Here is a 26,124-nt window from a genome sequence, read left to right as displayed (position 1 = left end):
GCTGAGTGAACCACAGTATGTCTCGAGGAATGGCAAAAATATCCACTCTGGTTTTGAAACAGATTGTGGTATCTCAAGCAAAATCTCCACAGCTAGGAGATTATGCTTCTCTTCCATCACCAAGTACATCCCAGAAAAGTGTTCTGATTTTGGTTTTTTTTCCTCTTGTTCTCAGTCACTTGTTTGCTTACATACAGTATTTCCTGATGCTTTTTGTTAGGCTAGCAGTGACAGTGTTACATGTCATCAGGCACCTCTGTGATGATGTACAAACCATGACAGTTTTCTTCCAGTCATCCCGTAGAAACAAACAGAAAAAAGGGTAAAAAAAGCATCTCCTAAACAATGTTTCAGGAAAGAAAAAACATATAACAAGGTTTCCATCAATAATATCATAAAATTCTTTAGTTATCAGGTTAGAGGGCAGTGTACCTTCAGCTCAAGGTCCCAAGAAAGGAAATAGATCCGTTCCTATTGAAATGCTGAGATCTGATTAGTTGGGCTTCCTGATCTTATATTCATCTTTTTACACCATCCATTTCGTCTTGCCTCAGAGCTTCCATTGTGACCCCACTCGCCATTTAGTGTTTTCATTTTTTCATTACATTATTAACCACTACCTGCACAGCTTCAAATGCTGCAAGGATAATCTAGCCACCTACCGCTCTCCTTATACATCCTGACAGGCCAAGTGGGAACCCCTCATCTGCTTCCTGTGTCACTAAAGATCCCAAATACCTGGTTTAATCTTTATAAAGTGGATTACAATCTGGAGAACAGCACTGTCAATGTGTGACCGTCCTGCGTGTTGGGTTCCAATGGCCTTGTTGTGATCTATTTTTAGCTCACTTTCAGACTGTGGTTGTCCCAGTTCCACTTTCCCTCTTTGTTTGGTCCAGTACACCTATTCCAGCTGGTAACAGGCCTCTGAGTTTGTCATTGGCTCAATGAATGAACCACATTGATAATGTTTATGTAAGTCACATGAAGAAACCTTGTTGAGTTTTTCCTCCCTTACTCCCTCTACTGCAACAAGCTTGCATAAATTTAAGTGTCACTTAATGAATAAGACCCTTTCAATGCCATGAAAAAGTCATTGAAAGGCCATTTATGAAAAAAACTGTAATTTCCCTTAAATCCAATAGAAGCTGTATATATTAATTTTATCTTTTTAGCTAGTAGAACTTCTTATTTAGGTGCTATTATTGTGCCTTACATTTTGAGTGAATACTTTTTTCAAGCCAAACTGCATGGATTACAATTTATGGATTGAGGAATGACAACAGAGAAACACACTGAATATTTTGAAGATTGTTTTAAAGAGTAAGTGGTTAACGTTAACATTTGTCTAGTGCCAATAAAGTTAAATTTATGTGGCATGTAATTTAGGAAATTGAGTAGGCAGAGCACTGGCGGATGCCTTCTTAGCTAAAAAAAAAAAAAAAAGTTCATTTTCCGTTAAACACTCACACACATTTGTCATAGCAACCTTGAAGGTGTCCATAATGCTAAGCAAAATAAACAGTGCTAGCATAATGTTCACTGTAATAACATGTCTCATGAGCTAGTTCAGTACTCCTTTTTATTACCTTATTTTTATTGCTCATTCACTGTGTTGGAGTTCTGTTTTGTGGTTTAATCATTATTACATCATTTTCCTTTCTTAATTTAAAGGTGCTGCCCTTTTCCTGTCATTCCATGACACCTCTTTACTACATGCACGTATCCCCTCTTAACTTGCTTTATTTCTTAACAGTGAGTTCTCTATTCTATTAATTCCCAATAAAGACTAATATTTGGGTAAATTTTTTACAAATCTAATTAGACACCGCTTTGGCATTAGGAGGAAAAAAACATGAAAGGCAACAGGAAAAGGGCAATACTGTTAACAAAGTAAAACCTACAAAATGCATAGAAAGGTTAATCAAACTCTCTCATAGTGACATCTGTGCGAAACAAAACAAAATTCTGCAGTTTATAGTTAATGCTCATCGACTTTCATGAATCATGGACAAAGCACACAATATTTTGCACAAATCCTAAGCAGAAAAGCCATTCTCTATTCCAGTCTTCTTCTATCCCTGTCTTCCTTTTGTAGGTGAAGATGCTTAGTTAAAATTGAGCATTTCTACAGATCAGCATAACAGAGATTTCCAGCAGATGGACAATTGCTATTCTGTGTGCCTTCCCAGTCACCCCTAATATATAGGCAAAATCCCTACTGACTCTCTCTAGGGATGGCCACCTGCCAGGTCAGGACTGAAGAGGGACAAAGATTCAGGGCTGGCACCCTATTTTAGTGTTTTTACCTTTTAACAGTCAACATCATGAAATAAGTGAACTGCTTATTCTTAAATGCTTATCTATGTACTGCATAAACAGAAAAAAAAAATGAAAATGCTTTATTACTCTTTTCCCTAGGAAAAATATGCTAGTTCATCATACTGGTAGATATTTTAATCAGGTATTCCTCCTCATCTGAGGGCTGAAACGTACTTCACCTCAAATGGTTCATGTAGATAAAAAGAAATATTCACTTTTCAAAACCCCTTCTGAGTCCCATTCGCTCAATTCTAAGTTAATTTGTGAAAATAGGCAGTTTTAGAAAGGTTTTGTATTGTTCATTCTCTGATATTCTGTCCGAGTCTTTGTGTATAAATGTATGAAGAAATGACCCATGTGACATCCAAAATACATCTCATAATGTTTAGCCACAGTGCTATATTCATGGAAAGATTATCTAAAAGTGATGTAGAATCCTCCAGGATTGATGAACAGCAGAAGGAACCAACAGAATGACCAGAAATTAAATTTAATGATACACTATGGATATTCACTTTATAAAACCCCAAAGAAAATGTCAGAAATCCTTCCCCCAAACCAAAAATATAATCCAAAGAAAATATACTTGTTCTTGGGAGCTTTTCCCAGGTGTTGGTGCTTCAGTGAGGTTGCTCTCATTTAAGTGTCCGTGCTGAAATTTGATATCATAATTATTGCAATGGTTGTGTGGTTTGTCTCTTTTCTCACTAATGCCCCTCTCCTTGTGCAGTGCTCAGGTACCAGAATAACAGGGTGGAAATGCCGTTAGGCAAAACTCCAAGGTCTATCTCCGTGAGTAAGGCCTGCTTGCAGGAGTGTAGATTGAAAGTCTGGGTCAACTTTGCATAAATGAATGGTCATGCTTTAGTCAATTAGGTTTAATTGAGCATATAAGCCCTAACCTTTTCATGTAATGGTATTCTGAAGAAAATAAGAAATTAGCTAAGAACTGGTAATGCTCTTTGTCTTTGTTTTGATGTTAATTAGGTTTACTTGATTGTCTGCCATTTACCTCAGACCACAAGATTAACTAAGTGCCCTTCATATTAACTCCCTCATCAGATAATTATCATTGCTTTTTCCATGCAGTATTATTACATACAACATTTACTTTAATTTCCTCCAAATATTGAATAAAAAGTGTATTCATTATACAATGTATTTACTCTTAGAGTTATGAAGTCATGAACTCATTTTAAGGACTGAGGAAAAGAAGCAAATAGAAAATTATTATGGGCAAGACATGCTGTCTGCCTCAGCAGTCAGTTTAATGTCTATCATGGAGAAATGTATTTTCCAAGGCCAATTGTGGCACAAGTATTTTTAACTTGCCCTTGCTTACACTGGTTTAAATCTGGAGTAAGTCACTAAAGTTAGAGAGTAGAAGCCTGGATGAATTCCACAAAGTGAGAAACTGCTTTGGCTGCTAGCATATAAAATTAAAGCTGTTAATCTTTAGTCGTTTCTTCAAGTCGGTCATTTCTTCATAAATGTTTACTACAGTTGTAGTAAGAAAGAAAGTAGGAAGAAACTTACTTAACATTTTTGGTTGAAAATGTATGTTTTTCTCCTGAAATCTATATTTCAAGAAAGTGTCTTATTCTATCAAATACACTAACCTGCCTCCCTCTCTGTACAGCTGTACTGCCCTTACACTTCTCAATCTTACCAAGTAGTTTCCTTTACAATAATTCCGGGAGGTATTCCCTTCTCATGGACACAGCCAACTTAGTCTCACCAGGGATTGTGAGCTAAATTCAAAGCAAGAATTTTTTTTCTCAAGCGTCTCTGTAGACACTTAGAGATACATTCAGTTCCTTATCTACTCAACACTGAAAAGCACCTGAAATCATTCAATACCTAATGTTTCATATGTGAATTTATGTTAGCTATTGGCCAGACATACAGGTGCATCAAGTTGCAATCATACCAAACAGCAGGTTGCTTGGCAGCTCTGGGGCTCTGCCCAGGATTCACAAAACAGAGGTTCCTCATAATATTTTATCTATGATTCTTGATTTACTACCTAAAATTCTCCAGTAAGAAGGGCATGTGAGGTAGTCCCAATAGTTCAGCCAGTCTGAGTAACCCCTAAGGCTATGGGTCCCAGGCTTGGGCCCCATCAGTGCTGTTGGAATTGTTCCTAGATGACTGTTCCATCCACCGGGTACTCTGACAAATTTCTTTAGTACAGTTTGCTTTCTATAAAACACATATCTGCTGTGTCAAAAAGGCACATTTTCAAGGCATGCAGTGGATAGGGGAGGACTCAGTTCTAGAAATTTCTCTGTGAAACCAATTTACTAACAATTGACAATCTTTAAGAAGGTGGCTTGCATGAGAAAGCCTCAGCCATCCCAGTGAGATGGGGACAGGGATGTGATGGGGGGGGTGTGGACTGGGGGCATGATGTGGGGACAGCAGCCGGGGGGGGGGTTGGCAGAGGAGTCTGGGGGCTGTTGGATGGGTGTGACCTGAGGGGTGTGACCAAAGGCTACACAGTAGAGGTATGAATTTGTATCCCCTACAAAGAAAATGCAGAAATAGTGAGTTGAAGTATACCACCTCCAACCCTATTTTTTTAGTGATTAAAAATCACAATTTCACTGTTACTCAGAACAACAGCAACACTTAGACCCTTGCATGCCCCTTGATATTTCCTACTGGATAACTAAGCTATCTCTTGCTCAGATCAATCAGTCTTACAAGCTTCACCCTTTGACTTCTAAGTCTTTTCATGCTTTGTAGAATATAGGCTGGGCACTTACACCACAGCATGCATTACAGCTGGTAGCATGCAAAACCTAGAGAAAGATTTGAGCAACTCCATTAACTTGTCTGCAAGATGGACAGAGCTGAAAACTGGCCTGGAAACTGCTCCAACGTGTTGTCCTTTCCTCCCTTCTGTCCACCCTATTTTTCTTCTTGAAGCAAAGCAGTGTCTCAGTGGAATCACCACTTTTTTCCATCTAAAACCACTTTTTCACTACCTTTATTTTATATTTATGTTTAAATAGACAGCAAGGAGCACCAACCCTGTGTGAGAAAGGAGTGGTGAAAAGATCCTTGAGTGCCACAAGGTGTACTCAATTTGTCTTAAAGGAGCTTTTCCATTGACACCATAATGGGCCATTGATATCTTACTTACTTCGTACATACTGTGATTTCTAACTGTTCCCAAACGAAAAGCTTCCTGTCCTGCAAGATGCTGAACTCTTCATTTAGTAAAGCAAATAGGAGTTAGCATACCTCAAAGTGTGGTCATGTCCCAACACTACTTAATTTTTTTTCATATTGATGATTGGAAAACTTCTAGGTAGTTTGGCATCTGAATGGGTGTTTGTATTTAAAAAAAATAAAACAAGGATGAGCAAAAGCTCCAACAAGAGAACTCTTAAATAATACCAATATGTTATAGGTGTCCCCTAATGTTCAGAACAAATAAGGAAAATGATAAGTGGTGAAGATCAGCATCAAGACCTAACATAAAATGTATTAAAAGTAAGTTTATTGCTACAATGGGGGTTTTGAGAGACTATTAAAGAATATCATTCTCAGTTAAGGACCGAAATGGATCTATATATGGGGCTGTGTGTATGGGTTTTACAGTGAAAATCAGTTAAGTTGTGAAGCAAACTTATTCACTAGTTTGTTTTTATTTGCTACCTGATATGCTGCTGCAGAAGCCAGAAGGATCTACTGAATCAAAACCCCTCTATGAACCAATGGGAACTGAAAGAGGAGTTAGAAAGAAAATAAGGGGCAAAACGTATATTTTCAAGTAAAAATAACTAAAATTATGAATAGCTTGAATTTAATATAATTTTTCTCCCCAGAAATCCTTTCCATTGCACTAAGGGGAGGTTACATAATAATCACTGTCTATAAAGCCATTCTGTGCACGTCCATTGTGTAATGTTCATATAGCGTATGCATATAGTAAACAGAGCACCATCTACTGACATAAAAAGAGCAAGAAATATTCCTAAATCATCTTCATTGCAGCTCATAACTGTTTGAGATTTTAATTTTGCTACATCCCACAATCTGTCTTCGATTTAGCTATATCTTCCAACTCTAATTCACACTATAACATGTGAAAGGATTGTGAGGCAAATAAAAATATGTTGGGAAGTAATCAGGCTAAGGACTTGCTCTGCCTGTGTCTCCAGCCAGCACGTCCTGAATGTGACAATATCTGTGAGTAATCCCATCATGTATATAATAATAAAAATACGAATCAAAACAAAATAACATTCTTGCATTGGCAGGGAATAAAACATACATCTGCAGAGGCCATAATCTCTCATTCATTTTTTCAGTCTTCAGAATTTACATAAAATCCCAGCTTGGATGAATTCATCTTTCATAACAGCAGTCTTAACTTTGCTTGCTTGCAGGAAGAAATTGTAGAAAGTAATATATTACATGGATCACTTTTTCTGCCTCTCCTGTTAAGCAGAGTTTAAAGGTTTTAGTAGATTGAGAGCTGTTGATTAGGTCCCTCTGTCCTCACTTCCCCCAACAAGAGGAAGTGGTATATTTCACAGTTCCTATTCTTCTGGCTTCCACTAGACACACTGAAGTTGAAATTTCAAGACTGCTTGTAGCAATTTTATTGCAATTTTAGCTGCTGTGCCTAAAGTGGCTCAGATAGCAAAAGTTTGCTGATATGAGATAGCACAGCTATATGAGAGCAGTATAAAGCTCTGTGGATAAATGTTCCTATCAGAGATTTCCCCCCTCCCTGGTTTTATAGAATTGAAACGCAGCTCCACAGAAAGAAGGTATGAGTGACAAAGATGTCTTGGAAATAGAAAGGAAGTCGAGTCTTCCTTACTTCTCTGTTCTGTAGTATATTAATTTTTTTAAAAAATCAAATTAAAAAACAAAGGGAGCAAGAAAACTAGATACTTTTCCCTATCCATGTAGTTCAGCCACTACTTACTTGGTGTATGAATTAGCAATGCAAATAGTGAGAGGGAGAAGAGTATATACTGAGTAGCTGCAGGATTTGTGGAAGCGGTCACACACACATGATGACAGTGTCTTAGTTTCACCCACATTACTCCCTCTTCTCAGTTACAGAGCCCCCAACTCTTTGAGGAGCAGCCATATGGTTAGGGATAGGGGAACTGATGCTGCACAGACAGGATTTAGGGTTGGTTTTCTTTCTGTGCTCGCAGACAGAGATCTCCTTGGGGATAAGCTGGGCTTAGGTGGTTGCATAATTTTGCTACATTTCTGAAGTGATTTTTTGCAAGATCTTTTTCAAAGGCTTGCATGATTCTACTTTTCATAGTTTATAATCTTATCTTTTGGGTTCTGTCTTAATACTCACATGAAGATAAGCTATTTGCAAAAACTTGATATTTAACAGACAGTGCTTTACAGCAAAGCTGTATTTTATTTCAAACAATTATACTAATATTAAGAGGATACACACAAATCCTGCCAGATTCTTTCTGAAAGAATAGAAAAAATTCTGAGCATCTTGAGCATTCTCCAAAGGCATTTAAAATATAAAAAAACCACTTGTGGATGACCCTTCTGATTTCATCTCACAAACAGTATATTGAGAGCATCTGAGATTTATGCAATGCAGGAATTTGGGAAAAGGGAGAGGAGACTGTTCTTAAAGAGCTGCAACTGTGCTAAAAATTACTGTCATTATACGTTACCAGTAAGCTCAGAAATATATTAGAAGCATTCTAATAGCATCAGCCATGATACTATCATGTCAAATTGGATCTCCAAAAAGAAAAGCATAAGCAATAAATGTACTGGAAGGTCAGAGGAAGAATTTGGCACTATCAGAATAGACTGGATCTAAACATTTTTTCTGATGGGGAAAAATAGCCATTAGAAAAATGATTGTTGCTATTTATGAACATCAGGTTGCTAAGTGACATCACGTGATGCTCACTGCTTCATCGGCCACCCACAGTTCTCAAGGAATAGCAACAGAGGGGGTGAAAGGGGTGAAAGAAAACCAAAAGGCTGAGTTACTATTAAAAAAAAAAAAGGGCCTACAGTTCAAGGCAAAGTGAAATAAGCTTTCTAAAAATACCTTATTTTTTTTCTAGGAGAATCCAATAGAATTATGCTAAGAACTTTTCACAAAAGCAATAGATAGGTGAATCATTTGAAAGAGAAAGCCTAAGAACCGAAACCTCACCCCAACTTGAAATATAAGTTAGGGACTTGCTTTTATATATACATATGTATATGTATAGATGTGTGCACGTATGAGTTTGTAATAGATTTTCCATGAGAGGAAGACTGCATACATTAAGGGCCACATCATACATTTTTTATTTGCTTCTAATACTGTCAGACTTCAATAATTTGGGCTGAAATGCTTCATGCTCCTTTATTTACTCATTTTTTTATTATTTCAGCCATGTCATCCCAGCTGCTTCACACAGATTAGATTATATAAGAAACCATTTCACTGAATCCTTAGCACTTCCTGTGCTTTGCAGTCTCTTGAAGTTCATGAGGGGAACTGAGACAAGGACAAGATTGAGAAGGAGAGGAGAAAAAGTCTGGATCAAACACCCCATGAAAGCATGCATGAGAAATTGATGAGCATGGATGGAGAAACAGAGAAGATGAAGAAGAGACAAAAGTCTGCACAATTCATTTATTCCTGTTGTCTCAGAAGAAAAGCTTAAATGGTGTAGGTTTAATTTGGTTAGCATGCAAATCACTTCCTATTTTGGATACTCCTATCACCCAGGGCTTGAGAGGAACGAGACAGAATCAAGCATGCTCAGGCTTTCTTACTAATGTATCTTTTTAGATGTTAATATTTAGCCATTTTTTAATCCTTTTTTTTAATCACCTCTCCCATTATGACTTCTTTTTGATGGCTTCTTGAATGTTTTACTCTGCACCACAAACATTCATTTTAACTTTACTGATGCTTTGCTTTAACCTTTAAGACTAATATATAAAATGATCAAAAATATAGATATATCCTAAATGTTCCTTCTCCCACCTTCTCACAGGCTCCTGTTGCTTCTCTTCAGATTCTTATCCACAAACTCTGGCAGCTTGCATTTTCAATGAGCATGCATACAACAGATTATTAATTTAATGTCTGTTGTTCAGAGAAAACCATTTAGGATATTGAATTAATTCTCTCTATTCTCACATACAGTGATTATAAAGGAAAGGCAATTTGGCAGTAGCGACTGCTAGGATAAATGTGTTATACAGGTAAGGTAGGGGGAATGTTTGTTGATTTTTCCCTCAAAACATGATTATCACAAAGTATCCATTATTGATACATCATTTACTTTCCAAGTTATACACACAGAAGTGAGTAGCCTGTGTACAGTTCCAGTATCGCAAGTTTATCTCAATTTACATTCACGTCACACTTTGATTTGGACCTTAATTCCCTAACTAGGAGGGAATTTCTGTCTATTCTTGCTTGTTGAAGCCTTTCCATTACCAGGCTCCCTGAAAACTGCTTGTGTTGCACTATTGAAGCCTTTACATTACTAGTGGGTCTTATTTTGGAGAGGGAAGAGCAAGAATTTCATTGCACGCACACTTCTTTTTTGACGTTTTTGTTTGTGCTGTTGAAAAAGAAAAACGCAACAAAAAGACAAATATGCCCTCAGTTCATTTTCCCATGCTAACAGAGATCCTTTTTTTTTTTTTGCTGTGGCAAACACACCTTCCAGACAGGGAGTTGCATTCGGACTTTAGTGGTTCACTCCTTTCCTGTTTGAGACCAATTATGTCTCATTTGCAATACCATTAGTCAAGGAAGTGGCTATCCCTGAAGTCACTTCTCAACCCACCCTTCCTAAATGACACTGGTATGCCTTTCTTCCAAGCCACGGGGACAGGAGGTTGGGCCCTCCCTGTGGTGTGGGCTACTCCAAACGTACAAGCAACGTCAATCTTTCAGGACTGGCCTCAACTAGTGCAAGTTCAAATGCTCCAAACTAATTTGAAAGCTATGGTTTGAAAAATTATGCTGGCTATTTATTAAAACAGCAAGCATGATCAGACCAAGCCAACTTGATGGTTTAACAGATGGAAGCTTGTTAAAATCTTTATTCCAATATGTTAAGAATCCAGTTTTGCTATAAATTGTGAAGTATGACTTGTGAGTCAAGCCCCAGTGGAATGGATGTCTCATACTCTGAAAGTCTCAGCTTTACATTCAAGATCCAACATTTGCTACCTTATGATGTTTTGACCTGGGTTTTTTTAAGAAGTAAATTATTCCCATCATTTAATAATATTCCATGTTTTCTATATTTTATTTTAACTAAGACAGATATTCTGATACTTTACATTTTATCAGTCAGGGAGAGTACAATTATTATTATTATTATTATTATTATTATTATTATTATTATTATTATTATTTCTTCAATGTATTAAGTTCTGGTCTACCATCTTTACTACTCAGGTAACACTGTTTTTACACCTGAAGCATGGAGCTTTGTCATGGTTTGACAGCCCCAAAATCCAATTCCCGAGTCCTAGCCCCCCTCCCACATCTCAACCCAGTGTGAGATGGGTTTTCCAGACACCACACGAGACTCAAATTGGGGGGAAAGGGAATATATTACAAGACTGTACAAATAAATATTATAATACATCACACACACAATCTCAACTATCTCTGCCATGACATACAGTATTTACAATGGATCAAATCTCTTCTCCCTTCCAAATAAAAGTCCAGGAGGGAAGAAGGAAAGATCCTTTCCTCTCTCTGAGCAGCAGTCCCTCTAAGGCAGCAGTTTCTCGTTCTTGCTTCCATGCAGCAGCTGATGCTGGATCTTTGCCAATACACACGAGGGGATATCCAAGCCCCTTGGCCCTTCGTCTCCAAACGAAGGTCTCGCCCGTGGACTGCCAGCAGGGACAAAACTAGCTTCACCACGGTCATATCACGAAGTGCAGGGGCATCTTCGTGAAAGTCCCTTCCACAGGGGATTCACCCCTGAGTCAGAACGTTTCGGGCAGCTTTCAGTTGAAGGCCTTTGCCTCAAGAGTTCTATCAGAGCTTCCGTGCTCTGATCTCAGGCTGCTAGCTTCTCAGCAGCAGCAAGGGGGGGCCCAAGGTCACCCCCCCACACACATTCCATCGGCCGTCCTGGTCCAGCTTTCAGGACGCCTGAGCTTCTTAGCTCCTCTTTCAGCAGTGCATGCTGCGCTCCAAGACTCTTCTCAAGCAAGAGTCCATCTCCCTCCTCCTAGGAGGGGTCTCAAAGGAGTTTGGGGAAGTTTTGGCTGAAGTCCTTACCCCAAATTCTCTCTCTGTAGAACCTAGTTCTCTCTCTGCTGCTGCTCTCTTTTCTCTTTAGACAACTCTGTGTCTCTCTGCGTAGCTGCATGCTGTTTCTGCTGCTTCTTCAGTTCTTATCTGTTGGCTCTCTGCCACATTCCCTTGGTCAGTGCTGTTCTTGCTGCCGCTTCTGCTGCTCACGGTGGAGAAACATCCCCCAGCTCTCGGCTACAGGCACTTAGCCCAGTCTATCACTGTTCCAAGTCCCTGCAGCCCCCAGCCAAGGGGCTGGGGGGGGGGGGCAGAGCCCCCAAGGGGCCCCTGCCCCTTCCTCGTGGCTTAGAACATGGTCACCTCTCCTACAACAACAACTACAACTCTTCTCTTCCAGTCTAAGTGTGATAATGTTTATATTTTGCAGGAGCGCTGATTGGGTCAAACCCCAAGGGTCACCACCCCCTGGGGGTTTACCATTGTATAACTCTAAGGGGAAAACTGTTTCCCCCCACCACAAGCTTTAAATGATTTACCAAGGTCACGCTGTGTAATGGCTAGCAGAGAAATGATTTTATCTTTCTATATGCAGAAGTTCTTCCTTTCTCTGATTTCTCATCAGAAAGAAGCTAATAGGGGAAAAAAACACAGAAAATTCACTTAATTCTATGGCAAATCCATGAAATAAAGAAACGGGTAGTGATAAAAAAGGTATGAGCTGAAAGAAGGGGCTGCTGCAATCTATATACCCAGATTCCCTGTGGATGTAGCACAGCTCCTGTGTACAGTGTGTACCTCACACACACGCTTTCCTAGAGAACTCTGCAGCCTTCCAGTGTTACTGACACAGGTTGTCGGGACTCAGTAGCAGGTTTCTGACATCAGAGAATCCCTCTCAGATAACTCACACTCCTGGTCATATACCTTCTTTGCCACTTAAATATTCATAATTTTCTAATTAAATTTGCATTGGCATAAGAACTATCATAAGACTTACCTCTGTTGTACTTTCTTAAAATGAAAACAGAATAAATAGCAATCAAGCACCTATGCCTACATCATACATGAGTATAAAAGCTTAAAATAAAGAACTTGTGTACACTTATAAGGAAATCAATTTTCAACCAGAAAACCTAAAAGCAGGAACATCTTCTGCTTTGTTTTTCACTCCAGTAACTCCAGTTTTGAGCTGAGATTAATAAAGTTACTTTTCAGTGAAACAAGTGAAAGACAACAGAGAATGGCTGTAATACATAAAGCTCCTCACAGTGAAGCCCCACCACTTACCTTCTAAGAAATAATGTCAGTGTAAATCATGATGTGATGAATGCTTCACTGAAATGATTCATACCATATGGTCTGAAGAGCAAAATGGGCACAGTTTATTTTTAAAAGAATGAAAAATCTGAACTTGGAATATTCATTGCTTTGTCCTGCCAGGCTGAACATTTGCTGTAGCAGGGGCCAGACTTACTGCAGGTCTGTCTTTTTTTGCTCACTTAATGTATTGCACTAGTTTGTGGCTTCAAACTCATTCATAATGGAATAGTGTCTACAAAATTATGACCAGTACTCTGCAGCCTCTTCTGCAAAGAAATGTTCACTGGGCACCTACAGGCTAAATTATCTCCTCACTTTCTCTTTAAAAAAAAGTCAAGAAACTTCAGAAGTAATTAGTCCTCACAGTGTAGTTACTATCTTGGTAGTGAGAAGACAATTAAACTGAGTCCCCTGATAGAGGTGAAAGGTGCTGGTAATTCCACAAGTCACTCAGCTTTCCCTTTTGTAAAGCTGCTTATGTTCAATGCCTGTATTGTCTGTATTAAATGCTCTGTTTTGTTGTGTATTAATATATTCAATGTGAGACTCCATTTAAGCAATAGAAATCTAGGTTCTTTCAATAATACTTCTCTTGTAATATGCCACTAGAAGAAACCAGAAGCAAATTACTTATATTTATTTAGTGATGCTAAAAGGTACGAGCACATCTCACTGAAATATTTAGGCCCCACACCTCCTACTTCTAAAGTAAATGACAAAAATTTCAGTAACTTCAACTATGTGCAAATAAGTCTGTAACGTTCAGAGCTAGACTGTGCCTTATTCATTTTATTGCAACTTTAGGACAATGAAAAGCCACCATCTTCTTAGTCAAATACTGGAAAAAGAGTACAAGTCTGTATGTTCCAGTCATTGTGCACAGTATTGATGACTGCCTGGTTCTGACCTCTCCCCCACCACCTGTGCAGAGAGATATGCCCCGAGGAAGTAGTTTGAGAGCAGTCCATTGCCAAGAAATTGAGCTTTGAATTCTGCAGAACTTATCACTGTGCATAGTTTCTTGAAGGAATTAATTTTGGATTCAAAACTTGATGTCACTACTTCAGGTGGCTCGGTTTGGTCTGGAAGATGTTAGAAGGGTGATTTCTAAATCAAATGTTTATGATGAGACATCAACTTCAGTAGGGTAGCCTGTAAATTGATGGGAAGGATTCTTGTACTTATCAGGTTCGGTGAAGTTAGTATCACATCATTCACATCTACTTCATTTGCTGATGATGGAAGCTGAACTTTAAACTGATGAAAAAACATCTGTGTAAAGAAGTTCCTTCATTATAATAATTAAACCTGTTATTGATCTGTTTTAAAAACTCAATATAAGCTGCTTATATCAACTTAAGTATGCACAGAGTGATGTCTTAATAATTTCTGAACTGTGCTCATAAAATACAGCATCGCACATAGGCGAGCATCTGTGAGAGGAAAGTGTCGTACATTCGATTCCTTCTCCACTCTTATGATCCCCCCTAGTGGTCAATTAATTGTCTGCTAGATGTTTCTCAGTACTACAAATTATTTGTACCTCTTCTGCATTAAAGCAATGTCTGTCTTCTCCTTGTTTGAATTCAAGGAATTTAACTCACTTTTCACTCATTTTTTCATTCCTGTGCTGCATATGAGAAGAACAAAGCAAAGAATCTTTTGAAACATGAAGCTAGCACGTCTGTGGGCAGCTTTACTTTCCATACTAGGAGCAGGCGTATTGTACCCACCACGTAGAACCCACAGCCTGCTCTGTTGGCAGTGCAGACCAAGAGGTCTGCTGCAGGAGTAAGCAGGACCCTTCCACCCATTCTTGCCATTAGGCTGTATGAGAATGCCCAGTGCCCATTGCAAGCCCAGCAGAAGGAACACTGCTCAAGCAGTTTTGAACAACATAACCATTTGTGACTTGTCATATTCATACAAGTAGTTTGGTAAGTAGTTGGGGTTTACCTACCTCAATAGAAAATTGAGTTACATGTTTTGGTCCTTACTAAGATTACAGGCAACTTGTAATTGTAGAGATTTAATATCAATTGGCAAAAGACCTGCCCCCGAAACTCCTGTCTTCACCTCTCTGTGCAGACAGCTGCAGCTGCCATTTTGTATCAGTTCAAGTTGACTCAAGTCAGTGCTGATCCCAGCGCTATCTTCATTTTCTAACCTTGGCTATGTACCTCTACTCCTTCCTCATGCTAGTACCAAGAGTTATCTGACTGCTGAGGGAAATGGCTAATGGGTAGACTATTGAAAAAGAAATCCTGACAAAAGCTGAAAAGCTCTAGGGCAATGACCTAACTCAAGCTACATGCGCCTTTTGTTTCAAAGCATTGGCTGTATGCTGAGATCTCTTCCTTCAATGTTCTTGCTTGTGTGTTTGTGTTTTTATGTTCATGTTTGTATACTGCAGAGGGCACGGGGCAAATGCAAAGTCCACTCCCATGGGCATAGATTGTTACAAAATGGTTTGTAGCCAGCTTTATCAAGATTCTTTTTCTCCCCTCACAGATGGGAAACTCAGAAATGGACATGGAGAAAGCTGTGGAGTAAAAGAATGGCAACCCTGTGGGAAGAACCTAAGTATATGACCACAAGCAAAAATGTCTTTCAATTGTGGGTGTTCATACACAATTTGTGAAATTCAAACTTGTTTCTCCTCATATACATAATGTCTCTACTATAGAGAAAAGTTATGATTTTTCAAAGAAATCTTGTGCAATTAAAACAGCGACTGATGCGTGTCCTTGGCTATCATAGATATGCAATATTATCAAACGACAGTGGGAGAAATAACTAGTTTATGTATTGTCCTGTAACATAAATTAGCAAAATACTTTTATGGCTTGTAGGAAAATGTACAGAGATCCAGGGAATAATGCTGCCACCTATTTGTACCACAAACCATCTCTTAAATTGCCAGTTTACTTTCTAGTTTTGATAGATTATGTTATGCTATTTTCAATTCCAGTTGTTCCCAGTTCTTTTTCTTAGGTTGCACTGTTGGGTTATATGAAAACTACAAAACAACTGTACAGTGATGATTCACTGTGGGTAGCATAGAGATACACCTTTAAAAAAGAAAAGCAAAAGCAAAGAGAACTGGCTATTTCTGTGTATCGTGTTTTCTCATTCTATTAGTTGGATATTAATGTTTAAAAAGGAGCAAGTTTATGTTCAGAATCTCTGCTCTCAGATGCATACTCCTTCATTTACAGAAATTATCATGTTAACCCATTTGAAACAAAAGTCGTTTTAAAGCTCAGTCATATGGTACACAACAGTTGAGAGCTGTGAAAGAGACCGCCGAGTTACTGGCACTGGTGTACACATATGGTCAACATAAGCGTATCAGGCTTTAGGATGCTCCTCTTTCCACTAACTGCCATCAACAATGCTTTTAGTGTCTAGATTCCTGTCTGTGGGTGTGGGAGGATGTCGTGGCTGTCCTGATTCCCACTTTTTAAAGTTTAGCACTCAAGAAAACCATGTCTTCTGTTAAAGAGAAATAATTCAAAATAGTTGCTTCAAAAATTGTGGAGATTTCACACATTAAGAATATCTATGTTGTAATTACTTCCATCTGATTATATGTCTTTATGGGTCTTCATCACAGATTCAGCCGCTGGATTTTCCTAAGGTCCATGTAGGAGAACATCGGTAAAAAAAAACAAAGGGACTGTCAAGGTTTAACCCCACCCTGCAACTAAGCAACACACAGTCATTCACTTGCTCCCCCACCAGTGAGACTGGGGAAAGAATCTGAAGAATAAAACTGAGAACACTCATAGGTTAAGAAGTAAGGAATAAAAGCTAGAAAACTTTTGACTCAACTGTGGTTTGAGATAAAAACAGTTTAATAGGTAAAGCAGAAGTCATGCATGCAAGCAAAGCAAAACAAGGAATTAATTCACTGCTTCCCATGGGCAGGCAGGCAGGCACGTGTTCAGCCACCCCAAAGGCAGTTACTTCCGAAGACAAATGCCATCACTGCAAACATTCCCCCTTCTTCCTTTTTCTCCTCAGCTTTATATACTGAGCACGAGGCCACACAGTATGAAATATCCCTGTGGTCAGCTATGCCCTCTCCCAGCTTCCTATGCATCCCCAGCCCCCTCACACATTGGGCAGTATGAAAAGCAGAAAAGGCCTTGGCTCTGTGTAAGAACCGCTCAGCAATAACAAAAAATCTCTATATTATCAACCCTGTTTTCAGCATGAATCCAAAACACAGCCACATACCAGTCACTGGGAAGGAAATTAACCCTATACCAGCCAAAACCAGCACAGCAGAATCAAGGAAAGCCAGGGCTACAGGTGCTCTGGAGACAAGGTCTGCACCGTCTCAGGCAGAATTTCACAATTTGAGAGGTCCCAGAAATACCGCTGAGGTCCAGGCCTAAAAACCTGCTTTTTTCAAGCATGTCCTAGAGTGGCTTGGGGCAGTTCTAAGGGCTGCAGAGCCGGCTGCCCTGGCAAAAGCCATGTCCGGAGGCCCAAACGGTGGCAGTGGTCTCTCCTGGTCCTGCATTTCTCAGGGGCCTGGTGCCCAGTGGAGCGGGTAGCTGTCGGGTGAGCCGATGACCGGGCAGGCTTTGGGCCCCGTCCGCGGCACAGTCGCAAGGCCCGGAAACGAGCCCCGCCGTGGGAAGGGTAAGGGCCCCAGTGCGGGATGAAAGGAAGAGCCAGCCTGGCCTCCACGAGAGGTTCATCCCCAGCCATGCGCGCGGCGGCCCCCGGCGGCTCTGCAGCAGCTGCGGGCGGGCGCGCGCAGCCTGGCAGAGGGGCGGGAGCAGTCGGGGGCCTCCCCCACCCGGACTCCCGCGCTGCGGCAGCGGAACGCGCTGGCAGGCGCGGGTTGCGGAGGGCCGGTTTGGGGCGCGCACCGCGCGGCGCGGCGCCGGCATGAGGGAGCTGCCGCCGGGCCCGGCGATGGAGAGCGACATCTTGGACGCGCTGGAGGCCCTGGGGTAACCGGGGAACAGCGGCAGCTTCCCCTGCGGGGGGCCGGGGAAAACCTGGCCAGGCGCGGAGCGGGGCAACGCCCCCGCAGGCGGGAGGCCGGGCCGGAGGCGGAGGCGAGAGGAGGGGAGCGAGGGGTCGGCGGAGGGACGGGCCCCGCGTTGCGGCGGTGCCGGGTGGGCCTGGTGGGGCTGGGCCTCGGGCCTCGCCCGGCAGCGCGGTCACGGCGGGTGCGGGGGGCTCGCCCTGGGTGTGACGGGGGAGGGCAGAGGGGCGCGGCCGCTCCGTGGGTGCGGGGGCGCACACCGGGGGCCAGTCACACAGGGGCGGCCGGGAGGTCGGGTCGGGCAGCACCTCGCTCTTTGGTGCCTGCCGACCTCCCGCGATGTGCTTCGGATGCTAGGGAGCAGAAACGGTGTAAAATTTAGTTTAATTTTCAGTTGTCTTATTGCTAGGGCTGTGAATTGCTAATGTTAGAAGGAAATTTAACTAAACATTTGAATTAATACTTAAGTTCTCTATTAAGCATGTACTGAGAGCTGAAAGTCTGTTTTCACGTATCATGTGAAAATGCCTGCCTCCTGTTTTCTGACAAACTATTTTGTTTCTAAATGACCAATAATTTTTTGGTGTGTTTAAAAGAAAGTCTAAATTATTTCTTGACAAAAGTAACTTCCAAAGATTAATTCTTTCAAGTGTAGTTACTAACTAGCTTACAGTAAAATAATTTAAAAACATGTAGATTTTATGTTAAACTTGCTTCTTATTGCTAATGTTTATCTGTCTGTGCAGGTACACAGGTGCCCTGTTGGAGGAGGAAGCACTGAACAAAGCAGCAGAAAATGGATTGTCTTCACCAGAATTTTTTGAGCTTTGTGTTTGGTTAGGTTCCCAAATAAAATCACTTTGCAATATGGAAGAAAGCATCACTTCGGGAGATGGTATATGAATGCAAATTTAGTAAAGCAATTTTGTATTTGTTCAGTGGATTTAGACCCATATTGTTCAGCTAACAACGAAGTTACAGTGTTGAAGTTTACAAGATAACTGAAAGATAGCCAAGCTGAGGCTGATATTTCTGTGTATGTAGCTTTTAGATTAAGGTCTTGTGTTGTGAAGATTGTTTCAAAAGAAAAAAAAGAAGGTTATTTTGGATGGGTTTCGGTCTACATAAATATAAAAAGTAATTCACACATGTAATCATATTTTTATGGCTTAAATTGCAGTGCCTGATATTTTCATCTTATTGGTCCAATGCAGCGTTCCATTCAGCACTGTGTGTAGATATGTGAGGTGCTTGGTAATGTTACCTGATAATTTCTGTTGAGTGCTGGAATTTGGATGAGATTTCATATTACTTATGTTTTCACCAAAAAAATAGTAAAACTAACTGAAAATAATGGGCTCATGACTCCTGTAATTTCTTCATCAGAAAATTAACTGCATTGACACGCTATTTTGTGACATAAACAGTTCACTTCCTTGGGATGTTCATTTGCATTTGTGTCTTCAGAGGCACGAATTCACCTTCTCATTCAAAGCATGAGTACAATACACTATCATAAGGCTTGTCTGCTCATAGGACTTTTTCAAGAAAAAAAGAAAATGTTGCTAGTGTGGTTGGTGGTTAATCTTTGTCTGGGCTGTTGAAATCTGCAATTTAAGTGTATAAGTTAAGAAAATTAGATTGCAGTTTGATGTTTCTGTAAAAAGACATAAACTTTGCATTTATTTCCATAGGTATGAAAGATATAGAGAGCTTCCAGCTTGAGATGAGTGGCTTTCTGAGAGAAATGGCTTGTCCATATTCATCACTTATATCTGGAGACATCAAGGACAGATTAAGAGGGAAAGAAGATTGTCTTAAACTCCTGTGTAAGTAGTTACCATTTTTCCCATCTATAATACAGTATTTTACATGCGTGCCTTATCATTACTGTATGATTTACATTGAAGAGTTCTTTATTTGTCTTTAAGTTGATGTGTAGAATCATTACAACTCAGCTAAGCATGCATCAGCTCACTTGTGCAGAAGTGGAAAATAGAGAAGTGTTAGAAAACTGGTTTAGCTGAAACTAAAATTTGTTTTCAAAGTATAGTTCAACCTACTGAGGCCTCCGGATCCTTCTCTTGATTGAGTTCCAGTTCACCTAAACTGAGACCTTGCTTCCTGCTTTTCTGAGAGGTTTCTGCACAGCTTGAACAGAAATGCTGTGTGATTTGAAAGTAGTGAAAGCAGGATTGAGAGAAGCAAAGTCAAAGTTTAAGCTGGACAAAGGAGTGGCAGCAGGAACCAGTGTGATAATACAAAACTAGCCAAGGAACTGGTGGTGGAAGTGAGTTGAGCAGTTAAATGCAATTTGTGGACTGAAGGTAGGAAGTCAGGTGAGAGGGAGTTTAGGTAAAGAATAGGAAACTGATACTGACCTGTCCAAAAGAGAACTGAGAGTCTTCCTTTTATCATGGTTGTCTTATAAGTATATACTGTAGGTGTATATGTGAATGTGGATGCAGAATTATTTATGTCTCTAAATCTGCCATTATAACACTTTTCTCTTTAGTATTTCTAAGTACAGAACTTCAGGCTTTAAGGATACTGCACAGCAAGAAAATCAAACGCTCTCATTTGGAAAAGCACAATGAAATTATTCAGGAAGTGCAAGCTATTTGCGATGTACTGGGTCTGCCAAACTCCTCGTCTTCTGGTATTCTTCCCTTGTTAACCAATGTGGAACAAAAGGTATGGGCTTTTATGTGTTCTCTCTATTGCTAAACTATAAGCATTATCTCTGTAAGCATTCATCCTAGAGTTAAGGGCCCAGCAGCCTTGTCTATAAAAGCCCTACCTGACAAATGTGAGGGAATTTTAATTCTGAAAGCCACCTTAGTGTTTTAAGTTAAACTATTTTAGTTATGAGATGAAGTTTCAGCATTTCCCTGAGGTTGCCATCTACATAATGAGACATACTTTGCCATGCAAGTTTAAGGTATCAGATTTCCTCTTACCCATTCAAATGTGCTGCAGCAAGCAGAAGATTTTGGGTAATAACTGATTGTGCATTTATGTACCTCTAATTATTTCTGGGATGTATTTAAATGTAATATCCAAAATTTAAATTAGTTCTTTTTAGTTTGTCAATTTCTTAATTGCAAGTATTGATTTGTTAGTGCCATTGCTTTAGTTGCAGAAGAGGATGAAAATACCTGAATTGCCAGTAGTCAGCCATCTCAAGTCAGCCACCTTAAGCCTTATTCAACAGGATAGTTCTTTGTGTAGTGTCCCTCCAGGTTCTAACTCATTTCACTGTCATGATTTTTAGTCTGATTTCCCTATTGCAGAATGTACATAGGCTCTTGAGGTGGCATTTATCTTTTGTGTCAGACAGCTGAAAGTTTTACTTTTATTTCTCTCTAGTATTATTTCTCTCTCTAGAGAGTGGGTGACCAACCCCCCTTAAGAGGGAAATGAAACTCCTTCTGCTTCTGAGTCTTTTTACATGCCTTTACATGCTTCTGAATGATTTTACATTGATTATTCTTTTTAACTTTCTCCTCATCAACCAGTGAGCAGTTGAACATTCAGAGATTTTGGGGAGAGGGTCTGTTACATGGTTTTGTTACATCTGTATGTCTTTAGCCTGACAAGACAAAACCTTTGATTTATAAAAATTAAGGTGACAATGAAAATGCCTATTCCTGCACTATTAACTTTGCTTGATCTATTTAGTTCTAAGGAAATCTTTAGTCTTTCTGTTATATGTTTTTGAAAGGATGAAGAAACAGTTCTAGCACTGTTTTCTGAGAATTAAAATGTCTGAGTTACAGCTAATAACTAATTGATTTAAACTGGCCTGCTACTGCTGATCTCCCTCTGTGGGTGTTACCTGTGTTTACATTCATGTGTTGTATGCTGCAGCTATGGCCAGTGGCCTTCCTTGCTTCACTTGTCAGGTACAGATTTACTTTCATCCCATTATGGGGATAGGACTCTAGTTCTGCAGTTGTGGGACAGCAAGACCAGACCTGGTGCACCAGTTCATTCATACACAGGTAGTGATTCTAGAAGATTTTGTTTGAATTATTAGACACCTGGTATCTGCCACCTTTTGCAAAGTCTGAGATTTCCTATCAGATAAGACCACAGGCTTCAATTGTGTGTGTAGTGTTGCTGTCACAGTTTGTGTAAACTGTTATGGTTTCAGAAGTACTAAAGTGAACAAAATCTTTAAAGCATGTTATCTTTTTTTATTTTATTTTTTTAAATAGTACTGTCTGGGCTATTTTCCAGTAGTTTTAAGGTCAGTCAGTTCCATAGTGGTTATACCACTTGTACTCACTTCAGAGTCTAGAAATGCAGCAAAAGTAGTTTGTTCATCTTCTGTGCCTCCAAATTAATAGTGTAAATTTTTCTCTGCATGTTTCATCCCTTATAAACAAAGGATTTTTTCCTACCTCTTAGATTTTGTAGAATTTCTACTATCTGTTTGCTTGTCCTTCACCCATTACTCTAATATAGGACAGTTTCAGAGTTATTTTGATACATTACAGAGTTAGAGACCTATGTTTATAGGTATAGCTGCATTAGAAAGGTAATACCACCAATTAAAGTTCATTGGCTTTGTAAACATTTTTTTGAGCACCATTTGTTACCTTTTTTAATATTCTCACAAAAATTCACATGAAATGATTGCAAAATATTTTTGCAAATATTTTGTGGCTTTTGATTTAATTAGATTCTGCATTAAGTTGCACTGTTGATTTTTAATATTATATCACTCATAATAGAAACTTACATACTGATCTAGTCTATGTAGTCTATGTATCTGTAGCATTTCAACATGTCTACTCTTTGTCTCTGTCTAGCATCTTCAGCATTCTCAGTAGCTGTGGGAGTAGTTCTGAGAGTAGTTTGGCTGTGCAGCAGCAATCTACCAAAGGGACAGATCACACATTGTGTTTTGGTATGGAACATTAGAACATTGATTGTTTTAAATAATTTTTAGTTTATTTAAAAGACTAGTATAAAATGAGAATTGCTTTCTTCATTCAAACTGAGTTTTGTAGTAGCTCAAACTTTGAATATACAATCATAGCTAATATCTTCTGCATCTCCTGTCATTAACTGGGATAGTGGTTATCAACATACATAGGAAAATGTGAGAGAGAAATTGACAGTATTACAGCCTTCTACCACTAAATATATTTTATTTTATTGTATAGTACTGAAAAACTAATAGCAATTTTTTAGTTGTTTAAGGTGCTGTTCCCTTTTAAAGTGTGTTTGTAAAGGGCAACTCTAGGAGCCATTCTGAAATTTAGTGCCAAAAGCCCCATGAATTCTAAAGGACCATTGATTAAAGATTCAGAAAAGTTTATGCCAATGTTGTGCTTTTTAACTCATGCTCACATCTGGCTTTTTTCCAGTCAAGATAGTGTGAATTTTACACCTAATTACAAAGTTACATTGGAATACTGTTTAGTTGAAAAGCTTCTTAAGTGATGCTATTCAAAAGACTTGTAAATTTTTTTTTCCGAAGTAATTTGCTTTCTGATATGTGAAAAATAGTTCCCTATTTTTTACATATCAGTAGAGAATGAAAAGAAACTATAAAATTAAGCTAAAATAACATTTAAGTGAAGTATGAGAAGAATGCTTTTTAAAATATTTGGGTACATTTCCTAGAATTTATTCCTATTTAAATTAATATGTTGCTTTTAACTGTTGGTGTGTAGTAATTTTATAGATGAAATGATGCCTGTACAGTGGAGTATTTATGTAGTTTAAGGGAAAAAGACAAAAGAGTTGTCCTGTTCACCAGATATAAAGGTCAAACAAAAATGTATTTACAGTTAGATAAATACTGAAGTTATCTGCAGGTATATGGAAGAGAGGCAGAGGATGGTTAAAATTATTTTGTGATTTTAGGTGATCTTCCTGCAATTGTACAGTACACCTTATGACTAATTAGGACAATATTCTTTCCTTAAAATGTTAATAGTTTAACTTAAACTAATAAAATTATACCTCTCCGCAGGTCAGGATTTTTCAAAATCTTAGAAACCCTGGAGGTGCATGTATATATGATTATCTGTGCAAAAGGTGTTAAACAAAAATTACTGCTGTGTTTTGACAGAGGATAATGATAATTAATTAATATATTGAACATGATAATTAAATGTGAGCTAAATGCTTTTAAAGGAGTACAAAATTATGAACAAGTGAAAAATGTCATGTTCAATACATAAAGATATGCTTTTTTTGTTAACAGTAGAATAACTATGTATTTTTATATAGCAGATTTTGAAGCTGATATTTTTGTCTCAAACAGATCCAACAGCTGATTTGTTTTCATTCAATTTTTAGAGCGTATGTGAACTTCCAAAGCAATTTCATAAATATTTAGTGTTACCAAGGTCATTGATTACACTGTATGTCGAATAGTCAAGTATATTCATCTCCATCTAGTTTTAATTATTTGGTTTGCTTTTTTACAGCTGAATGTGTGAAAACTTGAGAATTATTTGGCTGTGACAATTTGTTTTACGTTTCTTTGAGTATTTTTCACTGCTCTTTTATCTGGGCACTGCTTTTGATATTGTGGTGGTTTTTTTTAAACTCACGCTTATCCTTCTTAATCTAGGGCAACTGTCATGTTTGGGAATGTGGTTTATAGTGTAGATTCTCATATTTATTGTATTCTTGTCCTCTGGCAGACAGGTGTATGTCAAAGTCCTTGTGCTCATAGCTCTGTCACCAGTCAAGGCTGGGCAATGTATTCTGCAGCTGTAAGGCAGCTCAGCTTATTTCACTGTTACAGTAATAGGATTTCCTCATGAGCCTGCTGGTGGGAGTGAGGAGTAAAGTGGAGATTCGGTAATCTGGGTATGACTTTACAGTGTGTCACAAACATGGACAAGTTCATCAGTGAAAAGATTCTTCCTTAACTGCTCCTTGATTAGTAAACCAGTACTGGATAAAAATTACATAGGTATTCTCTTTAAGTTGAAAATAACAGGTTGCAGAAATTTGGGGGTAGTTTCTGAGTCAATAAAGGATTCTTTTATTTAGCTGCTCTTGTTTCTTTTGCTTCTGATTTTCATTAATTATCTTCCTTAATTGTTGGGCCCAGTTCTATTTAATATCTTTACTAATGATCTGGATGAGGGGATTGAGTGTACCATTAGCAAATTTGCAGATGACACCAAGTTGAGGGGGAGTGTTGATCTGCTGGAAGGCAGAAGGGCTCTTCAGAGGGACCTGGACAAGCTGGAGAGATGGTCTGATTCCAAGGGGATGAAGTTCAACAAGGCCAAGTGCCGGGTCTTCCACTTTGGCCACAACAACCCCCTGCAGGGCTACAGGCTGGGGACAGAGTGGCTGGAGAGCAGCCAGGCAGAAAGGGACCTGGGAGTTTGGATTGACAGGAAGCCGAACATGAGCCAGCAGTGTGCCCAGGTGGCCAAGAAGGCCAATGGCATCCTGGCCTGGATCAGGAACAGTGTGGCCAGCAGGACCAGGGAAGTGATTCCTCTCCTGTACTCAGCGCTGGTGAGGCCACACCTGGAGTACTGTGTCCAGTTCTGGGCCCCTCAGTTCAGGAAGGATATTGAGGTGCTGGAGCAGGTCCAGAAAAGAGCAACGAGGCTGGTGAAGGGACTGGGGCACAGGCCCTATGAGGAGAGGCTGAGGGAGCTGGGGTTGTTCAGTCTGGAGAAGAGGAGGCTCAGGGGAGACCTCATCACTCTCTACAACTCCCTGAAAGGAGGTTGTAGCCAGGTGGGGGTGGGTCTCTTCTCCCAGGCAACCAGCAGTAGGACAAGAGGGCACGGTCTTAAGCTGTGCCAGAGGAGGTTTAGGTTAGATATTAGGAAGAAATTCTTTACAGAGAGGGTAATCAAGCATTGGAATGGACTGCCCAGGGAAGTGGTGGATTCTCCGTCCCTGGAGGTTTTTAAGATGAGACTGGATGTGGCACTTAGTGCCATGGTCTAGTAACCACAGTGGTTGATAATCTCAGAGGTCCCTTCCAACCCAGCTGATTCTATGATTCTAAGATACAAATTACCCACTTTATAAAGTGAAATAATTGTGGTTTTTAATTTTACCCTGCTTTTGTATATGTCATCCTAAAATATTTTTACTTTTGCGATTAAAAGTAAAAACAGGGGGAGGGTAAACCCACAATGGTAGAAGCCATGGGTAAAAGATGTGATTAAAGGATTTTAAAAAGACCTGTTTCAGTAATTTCTATTGTTGGGAAGAT

General features: G+C 39.5%; 1 protein-coding gene across 2 annotated transcripts; it reads left to right on the top strand.

Annotated features, from left to right (window-relative positions):
• Nucleotides 1–17,358: 17,358 nt before the first annotated feature.
• FAM98B (family with sequence similarity 98 member B) lies at nt 17,359–22,626 on the top strand. Of its 2 annotated transcripts, none has more exons than XM_027709002.1 (4): nt 17,359–17,459; nt 18,653–18,801; nt 19,601–19,735; nt 20,422–22,626. In XM_027709002.1, the coding sequence occupies exons 1-4, from the start codon at nt 17,383–17,385 to the stop codon at nt 20,631–20,633; spliced, it is 573 nt and encodes a 190-aa protein (XP_027564803.1). In that variant the 5' UTR covers nt 17,359–17,382; the 3' UTR covers nt 20,634–22,626. The 2 variants fall into 2 exon arrangements, with proteins under 2 accessions (XP_027564803.1, XP_027564811.1); XM_027709010.1 differs by lacking the exon at nt 17,359–17,459 and adding an exon at nt 17,739–17,868 and having other exon boundaries at nt 20,422–22,623.
• The last annotated feature ends 3,498 nt before the right edge of the window (nt 22,627–26,124 follow it).

Source organism: Neopelma chrysocephalum, unplaced genomic scaffold, assembly GCF_003984885.1.
Source record: "Neopelma chrysocephalum unplaced genomic scaffold, ASM398488v2 Primary Assembly neopelma1_24, whole genome shotgun sequence".
NCBI classification, from domain to species: Eukaryota; Metazoa; Chordata; class Aves; order Passeriformes; family Pipridae; genus Neopelma; species Neopelma chrysocephalum.
The sequence above is the reverse complement of the archived record's forward strand: the minus strand, read 5'-3'. Positions and strand labels throughout refer to the sequence as shown.

Coding starts and splice junctions, on each gene's coding strand:
- FAM98B (XM_027709002.1), top strand. CDS start 17,383: ATGTCCGGAGGCCCAAACGGTGGCAGTGGTCTCTCCTGGTCCTGCATT. Junction 17,460..18,652: donor CCTGGTGCCCAGTGGAGCGG/GTAGCTGTCGGG, acceptor CTGTCTGTGCAG/GTACACAGGTGCCCTGTTGG. Junction 18,802..19,600: donor AAGCATCACTTCGGGAGATG/GTATATGAATGC, acceptor TTATTTCCATAG/GTATGAAAGATATAGAGAGC.